General features: G+C 35.6%; 1 protein-coding gene across 4 annotated transcripts in view; it reads right to left on the minus strand.

The window, feature by feature from the left end:
* Window positions 1-3,725: 3,725 nt before the first annotated feature.
* The window catches only part of crema (cAMP responsive element modulator a), a 13,008-nt gene continuing 7,336 nt past the window's right edge, over window positions 3,726-9,397 (minus strand). For all 4 annotated transcript variants that reach the window (XM_016448702.1, XM_016448680.1, XM_016448687.1 and 1 more), the window contains 2 exons: window positions 4,525-4,681; window positions 3,726-4,443 (listed from right to left, as the gene is read on the minus strand). In XM_016448702.1, coding sequence (XP_016304188.1) covers window positions 4,299-4,443; window positions 4,525-4,681 — 302 coding nt within the window. In that variant the 3' untranslated portion in view covers window positions 3,726-4,298. The remainder of the gene's footprint in view (window positions 4,444-4,524; window positions 4,682-9,397) is intronic.

Genomic DNA, 9,397 nt, shown 5'->3' on the forward strand with positions numbered 1-9,397 from the left:
GTGATTTTGTAGGCAAACATTAATGCCTTGAATTTTATGCAAGCATGCTACTGGTAGCCAGTGCAAACTGATGAACAGAGGTGTGACATGTGTTCTTTTCGGCTAATTAAAGATTAATCTTGTAGTGGCATTTTGGATTAATTGTAGAGGTTTGATAGAACTGGTTGGAAGACCTGCCAAGAGAGCATTGCAATAATCCAGCCTGGATAGAACAAGAGCTTGAACAAGGAGTTGTGTTGCATGTTCTGAAAGAAAGGGCCTGATCTTCCTACAGACAGTGTCTAAACAAGATGTAAGAGTGGAGCAGAAAGTATCAGTAGCACTGTTAACATCAAGAGATGATAACTGTTCAGGGGAAGGAAGCGAAGATGAAACCATAGCAGATAGCTGGGAGGGTGAGAGTGAGTGTAGGTTACGTCGAAAAGTGACATGTGGATGTGTTTAGTTACCCACATTCTTCAAAGTATCTTCTTTTGTGTTCAACAGAACTTCATGCAGGTTTAGAAAAACCTGGGTAAATTATGACAGAATTTTAATTTTTTTGGGTGAACCAAAAATGTATCCCATCCTGGTAGCAGCTGCAGAACTGTCAAAAAAGACTAATGATAATTCATAGTTATAAATAATCAAATTTAAAATAACACTATTAATGTGTTCAGTTGCAAGTTTACATAGCCTACTTCAGCATGTTTTCTCGTGGTTTACTGTTGAGCTATGAGTTCCTCACTGATTATTTGTGTCCTTGGCGGTTTTTTTTTTTGAGGGGGAGGGTCATGAGTGGGTGTCCCTTTCTTTTGCCTAGCTGAAGGTGGCAACCCTACCCCAGCACAGGCTTGTTTGCAGGGACCTCTTCCTGTCTAGTTAGTCAGTCATGTCTGTTTTTATGATGCCTGTAGCTCAGATTCCGTTAGGAGTCATATCTTCATTGTCATTGGTTAATCAGGGACATTTCTCATTATAAAAACATAACATTTTATTGGTTTAAACAAAAATTCCTGTGTCCATTTCAATGGCAGCAGGGCCTGAAGGGGTTAAGAAACGTTAACTCTTTTACTTAAACTTTCTCTTGACTCTTGAAGGTAGCAGTGGAGTTTGAATGAAATTAGGTTTTACATAGTTTGATTAAAAGAAAACAATTGCGATTTTAAATATATAATCATTTAACAAAGATACTACTGCGATTTGGATTACGCACTAGCAATTAAAACATAAGCACTAGTAACGTAAAAAAATAATTATAAGCTCTTGTTGTTGAACGTCCACTAGATGACAGTGTCGTACAGAAATCCAGCTGTAGTGTTCCAGTAGAGGGCGCGCTCACACACTGGAATTTTCCATGTCTGCCTCTGTTTGTGCCAAACGCAGAGGTATGATGCAGCACATTCTAGCGCTCAAACAGCTTGACAAACTTGTTAGATCATTCAAATATTCTTTCTGATTACAAACGTCAAAACAGCTCGAATGCACGCAATATATTATAATACGAAGAATTGAACATGCAGATAAAGCTAAAAAGCAGCTAAAAAAAAAATCTGTACATATAAAGTAATTTATTTACAATAGTAGTACAGTAAAGAAAGGGAGAGAGGGGAAGAAACCAAAGTAGCACTGAAAGATTTCACTTGTACTATTTAAGTATACCTTGCTGAAACCATCTTGAAGTAGGTTGAATCTTTCCTGGTCTTAAGTGGTTCAAACTGATCTCCCAGTTGGGCCCAGCTGGTGTTCATGTGGTTTAGCTGGTTAGAAAGCTGATCTCCCAGCTTGACCATTTGAAAAGTGGTTAAAACCCATCTAAAACAACCAACAGACTAGCCTAACTAGGCTTGGAGATCATTCAAAGCATCTTATGCTGATACTTGAGAAAATGTGCAACACAAAATTCTGTGGCGAAACAAATCCTTGAAGGTCACCAGCTTGATCTGTTTAATAAAACATTTTTTTTAAAGGTGGAAAAACTTAGCTATCTATTTGGGGGACATTTCATATACTGCAATTGTTTTTATACAGCTACTTCTAAATACCACAACCCTAACCCACACCCTAAAAGAACACTGACTGCATTTAAAATAACCTTATTTTGAATATTGTTTCCCTTTTTTTTCTACAAATGAGCGTGTCCCCATAAGGTGAGGTTTTGTCAGGTTCAGCTAGATACTTTTTTTTTTTTTGTACACACATACACCGTTAATAGTGCTTCTCAAAATGCAGGTCTGACCATGTAGGAAGATCATATACATTTACAAAAATATTTTATTAAAAATAGATTTCAGCGTTCTGTACAGTGTTAAAGAAGGGCAGGGCATACAATCTAATTTAAAGATTAATTGAAAACAAGCTATATAAATATTAAACCAATTCAATTTTCTGCCCAGACTTCATAGAATAGAACATTAGAAACAGAAATGTGATTGGCTGTAAGTGAAGATAAAGTTAAGATGACTAGCATAGTCTGAGAAAACAGAAGATACACACACTGGCATCCTAACAGCTGAAATATTAGGAATTCTGTTCAGTTAATGCCACTTGTCTGATTTAGAGAATCTGCATTCTTATTACTCACAAAAGCCTCTTTTCTTTCACAATTCTCTTCTACTATCATAAACAATTAAATACAAGTTACTGAGATTTAAAATAATATACAATATTACATCAAAAGCAACATTTGTGACAACCACCTATCATGTTTACAATTCATAATGTTACACCTTTTTGCTTTGTTCATGCAAAAGTCATGTACTGTTCCTCACGATATGAACTGGAGACACAAATAAACGAAGCATTAAAGCTAAAGAGTAATTTTCTCGCCTCTAGCTCCAAATATTCACCAAATGGATTTGAAAAAAAAAATAAACATGTTCAAACAGGTTTTCAAAACACTCCATCCATCTTTCATTAACAAACAGATATGCCTCAAAAATCACTCCATTGGTTGAGCCAATGTTGCTATGTTGGGATGCTCAAACAAACAGAGCAATCAACTTACAAATGGTTAATTTATAGTTTGTCTCTGCATATTGAGTTGGTATAGTAAAATTTATTTTAACAAAATGACTTAATTTTACCAAGACATGAAGCAATTGACATAGTTGTGCGTATGGTACAAATTGAATAAAATAGTGCTAAATGAAAAATCTGTAATAATAATAATAAAGAGAGTTAGTAGTAGTCTTAAAGGGACAGTTCAACCATAAAATTAACATTCTAATTATTTACTCACCCTCATGTAATTCCAAACCTGTATGACTGTCTTCCGCAGAAAACAAAAGAAGGTATTTTGAAGAACTGGTTTTGTCTACACAATGTAAGACAGTGAGGTCCAAAACTGGATCTGACTGACTTGCATTGTATGGTCAAAAAAACTGAGACATTTTTAAAAATGTCATCTTTTGTGTACAACAGGAGAAAGAAACGCAAACAGCATACAAACTGTACATTTTTGGGTGAACTATCCGTTTAAACATTTACGTCAACATTATGTAATCACCAACATTATGTCACGTTTCTTGGTGAAGTTTTAGGTCACTGTTACATTCAGCCATGAGCTCAAATGACTACTAATAAACAACTTCAAACAGTTCAATCTAATGCACATAATTTCACTTACATTAAAACAATCAGTGGACAGTGTTGCGTTTTAACAATTAGGCATTTAACACTGCACACATAAACAGCATTAACTAAAGTTGTGACTTCCGGGGTACTGCATTAAGTATTTTCTTTATTAAGAACAAATTACAAAATTCATATTGAAATGTACAAACTTGATTGAAATCTAATTTACATGAAGGACCCAATTTAAATGCAAAATGTAAGCTTTGTAGAGTCAGTCAGGTTTACTGAATAGATTGACGCTGCTATTAATCCATCAATTTAAGTTGCTTCAAATGGGTTTACAGTGTATTTTCTTTATATTTACAGCTAAATTCTGTGCATACCAAAAATGACCTTAACACCAAAAATGCTGTTTATGTGTGCAGTGTGTAGCCACTTAACATGGCTGCTTATGCCATTTCCTTTGCTTGTTCTGATTTCAACCTAAAAAAGGAAAATACATATTTTTACACACAAATCAATGAAGAGTTCAGTTTTTTTCAAAATACGCCCATCTTAAAATGTATGTGTGTGTGTGTGTGTGTTTGTGAGGAGCATCCTCAAAGCAACATTAGCAACATCTTATAAAAACATTTGGCCAAACGAACAAAAAAAACCCCGCTAAAATCCAGGCGATGCAACAGAAGAAGAGAAGAGACAGGTAGTGTGTGAATCACACAGTCCTTGCGCAGTGTTTGTGAGGGTTATTCTGGTTTGTGGCAGTAGATGTCTTTAAGAGCTTTGAGCTCCTCTATGAGAGTCTTGTTCTGGTTTTCCAGCACAGCGACACGATTCTCCAAGCACTTCACATATTCTTTCTTCTTTTTGCGACACTCGCGCGCCGCCTCCCTGCAACATGCAAGAAAAGGTCAGATGCCAACATGCACATCAGTGCATTAGTTGAAGCACATGACTCAGGTGTGTGTGTACCTGTTCTTCATCAGGCGAACTTCTCTCTTGCGTGTGGCCTCCTCTGTGTTCTGCTGTGGGCTGTGCATGGCCCCCGGTGACGCTGCCATAACGACGCCTGGTGGTAACCCTGATGACGGGGAGCGGATCTGATATGCTGGCATGTCTCCTGTGGCAGCTACATGCAGAAATATACAACAAAATGCATTATTTGACAGATAAATGGGTAACATTTTAATTAATCATATGTTCATGTCTACATAGTAACATTAATGCATTAGAAATTAAAATGGACAGTAGTATATTTATAAATGAACAGTACACAAAATGTAATAACTGCTGTAAAAAATGACAACCATGTTGTAAAATATTACCAATAAATGATGGTCAAAGGTGCATTTAATCTGTCTTAACATTTGTCTTAAGATCAGTGGTGATATATGTATATATATACAGGTGCATCTAAAAAAAATTATATTTTTTTGTAACATTTCAAAAAGTGAAACTTTCATATATTCTAGATTACATGTAAAGTAAAACATTTCAAAAGTTTTTTTGTTTTAATTTTGATGATTAGAGCTTACAGCTCATGAAACTCAAAAATCTAGTATCTTAAAAAATAAGAATAATTACATTTGAGTTTCATTAAATGACCATCCCTACAGTATAAGTTCCGGGTTTCTCTTGTTCTTTGAAACCACAATAATGGGGAAGACTGCTGACTTGGCAATGGTCCAGAAGACAATCATTGACACCATCCACAAAGAGGGTAAGTCACAGAAGGTCATTACTGAAAGGGGTGGCTGTTCAGAGTGCTGTATCAAAGCATATTAAATGCAAAGTTGACTGCAAGGAAAAAATTGGGTAGGAAAAGGTGCACAAGCAACAGGGATGACCGCAAGCTTGAGAATACTGTCAAGCAAAGCCGATTCAAAAACTTGGGAGAGCTTCACAAGGAGTGGACTAAGCTGGAGTCAGTGCATCAAGAGTCACCACGCTCAGATGTCTTCAAGAAAAGGGCTACCAAGCCACTTCTGAAATAGAAACAATGTCAGAAGCATCTTACCTGGGCTAAGGAGAAAAATAATTGGATTGTTGCTCAGTGGTCCAAAGTCCTCTTTTCAGATAAAAGTAAATTTTGCATTTCATTTGGAAATCAAGGTCTGGAGTCTGGAGGAAGACTGGAGAGGCACAGAATCCAAACTGCTTGAAGTCCAGTGTGAAGTTTCTGAAGTCAGTGATGATTTGGGGTGCCGTGACGTCTGCTGGTGTTGCTCCATTGTGTTTTATCAAGTCCAAAGACAATGCAGCCGTCTACCAGGAGATTGTGGAGCACTTTATGCTTCCATCTGCTTACAAGCTTTATGGAGATGCTGATTTCCTTTTCCAGCAGAACTTTAGCACCTGCCCACAGTGCCAAAACCACTTCCAAGTGGTTCTCTGACCATGATATTACTGTGCTTGATTGGCCAGCCAACATGCCTGACCTGAACCCCATATGGAATCTATGGGATATTTTCAAGAGACAGATGAGAAACAGAAACAGTCGATCCAACAATACAGATGAGCTGAAGGCTCAATAGTGCCTCAGCAGTGCCACAGGCTGATCGCTTCCATGCCGCACCTCACTGATGCTGAAGTTTGTGCTAAAGGAGCCCGGACCAAGTATTGAGTGCATAAATGAACATACTTTAAAGGGGTGGTTGATTGCGATTTCACTTTTTTAACGTTAGTTAGTGTGTAATGTTGCTGTTTGAGCATAAACAATATCTGCAAAGTTACGAAGCTAAAAGTTCAATGCAAACGGAGATGTTGTCTTTTAAAATTCTGGCAGTTTAATGCCTACAAAAACGGCTGGTAGGGACTACAACGAGTTACTTCCTGTGTTCGTGACATCACAAACCCAGATAAATCTGCCCTCGGGAAAAGGTAGCAAAGGGGGCGAGGCCATGCTGCGCTGCTTTAGAGAAGAGGAAGAGTTTTTAATAAATCTGCAAAAATGTCAACAATTCTGTGTTTTTCTGTCAATATGGGGTGCTGTGTGTACATTAATGAGGAAAAAAAATTAACTTAAATGATTTTAGCAAATGGCTGCAATATAACAAAGAGTGAAAAATTGAAGGGGGTCTGAATACTTTCCGTACCCACTGTATGTATATATATGTGTGTGTGTGTGTGTGTGTGTGTGTGTGTGTGTGAGCGAGAGAGAGACCCTGGACCACAAAAAGGTATCCTTGAGAATACCCTGGACCATCATAAGGGTCAATTTTTTAAAATACATAATCTGAAAGCTGAATAAATAAGCTTTCCATAGATGTATGGTTTGTTAGGATAGGACAATATTTGGCCGAGATACAACTTTTTGAAATAATTTACAAAATATATTCATGGAACATGATCTTTACTTAATAATCTAATGATTTTTGGCATAAAAGAAAAATCGATTATTTTGACCCATACAATGTATTGTTGGCTATTGCTACAAATATACCCGTGCTACTTAAGACTGGTTTTGTAGTCCAGGATGTTTTTAAGATAGGATATAAAAATTATCTTTATTTTTGCAATTCTCATTCTGGTGCATAATTCCATGTTAATTATAAGTGTATAAGTCCATATCATTTAATCAATAACAACAATAATAAAAATAATTATTATTATTACTTCCAACCATATGGAAGCAAACAGAGCTGCTATCTTGAGAAAACTGAATATAATAATAATAATAATTATCATTATTTTTGCAGTTCTAGTATTACTTAATCTGCAAGAGGATTCATTTGTATCCTAAAACTCATAAAAGAAAAATATATATCAGTGGTGATATATTCTTGATCTAAGACACCAAAATAAAAATAAACAAGTGTATGATTTATCATTATTATTGATAATAATTAGAATAAAAATATTGAGCTAAGACACCAAAATAAATAAATAAGTGTATGATTTATCATTGTTAATATTGACAATAATTAGAATAAAAAGAAATATTTCCATATATATAGGAGTCCATAAGGCAAGTTGTTATTTTCGATTAAATAGCATATTACAGTTTTTCTCAATTGCTTTGGCTCAATTCTCGAATGAAACTTTTTTTTCCCGAAACAATAAGTTCAGATCTCTGAACAATTAGCTTCTTGTTCACATCAGATTGGAATTTCTTATTGATTTGAGCAAATTGCAAATTTTAGAGAATGTTAAGATTGTTTCGAAAAATGTGCCAAAGCAATTGAGAAAAACTGTAACTAGTGAAGACTTGGGACACTTACTGAAAATTATCCATTGACCAGGTATATTTCATCTGACCAATAAAAAGACACATAACACTGAATCTAACCAATCAGCTGTGACTTCTATTGTGACCAGGCTTTAAAAAGCTAATTGGACTAATTTATGCAATAAATCCAAAACAATAACAACAAGCAGTTATATAAAAGACTTCACAGCCATTCACACACACATTAAAAACACCTAATGCAACATTGAAAAAGCAAATTGAAGTACTGGTGCAGTACAAACACTTTTAAAGCTGCTATCAGACAATGTTCCCAGCAGTAAACATCCTTCAACAAACTGGATATGCTTTGACTTAACATGTATGTATGTGTGTGTGTGTGTGTGTATATTATCAGACAATGTGACAAAATGCTGACGTCACTGCGTGCGTCGTTGTCCAAACCCCCGCCCGACTCCCACTCTCTCTCCGCCTCACCCTCTCCCTCCGTCTTGGCTTCGGCCGGCTTCCAGGAAACAGACTGACGTCAAACAGAAAGCCCCTCCCTCCCTCCATCCCCCTCATTCTCTCGCTGCTTTTGTCCCTCTCTCTCTCAATGATTCATGTGTGTGAATAGACAGGCAAATTTTGCAGCCTGATTTCGTAAAACACAAAATGTCAATGAGTGTGTTTATGACTGAGAAGAAAGTTTGAACCACATAAAAGGAAAGAACCAAAAGAAGCACAAAAACGTGCCATTCTTCCACTGTCTGTGGACTGATTTTCTCAGAATGTTTACAAACATTTACACATGATAAAACTTCTTTTTGCTTTTTATCAGCATTGCAGGAATTAAATACTGCAATAAACACATATTAATAATGATATTTGCTATTATATTTTATTATTATAGTCTATTATTATATTAACTAAATTAAATATTTTGAGATTGTTGACATTTTCTGCAGCCTATATTCCATTTAAAAAATAAATCGCATTTTATAATTACTGTTGCGTTATTTTATAATGTTTATAGTAATAACTATATTTATAATTATATTTAATATTGTAATTACATTATTATTATATGAACTGAATATTATATTAAATTCATATTATTATATGAATATTAACTGAGAGATTGCATACAATATATGGAAAAATAACACCACAGAATGATTTAGAATTTAAAATGATTTAAAACAAAAAGTGATTAAAAAGCAACTAAAACTCAACCAAATTAAATGTCCCATATTTACTTTAAAAAAAAAAACAATAGAAAGAAATCCTCCTTTTTTTCTGTTACTAGCTCATTTACCAAATGAAAAAATACACAACTTCAGGAATGCATTAGAATGTAATACATTAGCGTCACACTGGCTTTTCCCTTATAAAATACAAACACACACTCTCTCTCTCTCTCACCTGACTCCGTCTCTTCCCCAGTCACTGCCATCTCTGTGCTGTAGTAATCCAGTTGTGATTGTGTTTTGAGCGCTATCTTCAGTTTCCTCTGTATTTCCTCTAAAAGCTCTCTCTTCCTTTCAGCTGGTTCACTGAGTGAGTTTCTCCCTCATACACTCTTTCTGACTATCTTAGTTTGAGTTGTGACACTTAGTGTTTTGCCTTTAACCCTCCCTCTCTCTCTCTCCCTCTCTCTCTCTCTCCCTCTCTCTCTCA

Source organism: Sinocyclocheilus anshuiensis, unplaced genomic scaffold, assembly GCF_001515605.1.
Source record: "Sinocyclocheilus anshuiensis isolate Anshui unplaced genomic scaffold, SAMN03320099.WGS_v1.1 scaffold850, whole genome shotgun sequence".
Lineage (NCBI taxonomy): Eukaryota > Metazoa > Chordata > Actinopteri > Cypriniformes > Cyprinidae > Sinocyclocheilus > Sinocyclocheilus anshuiensis.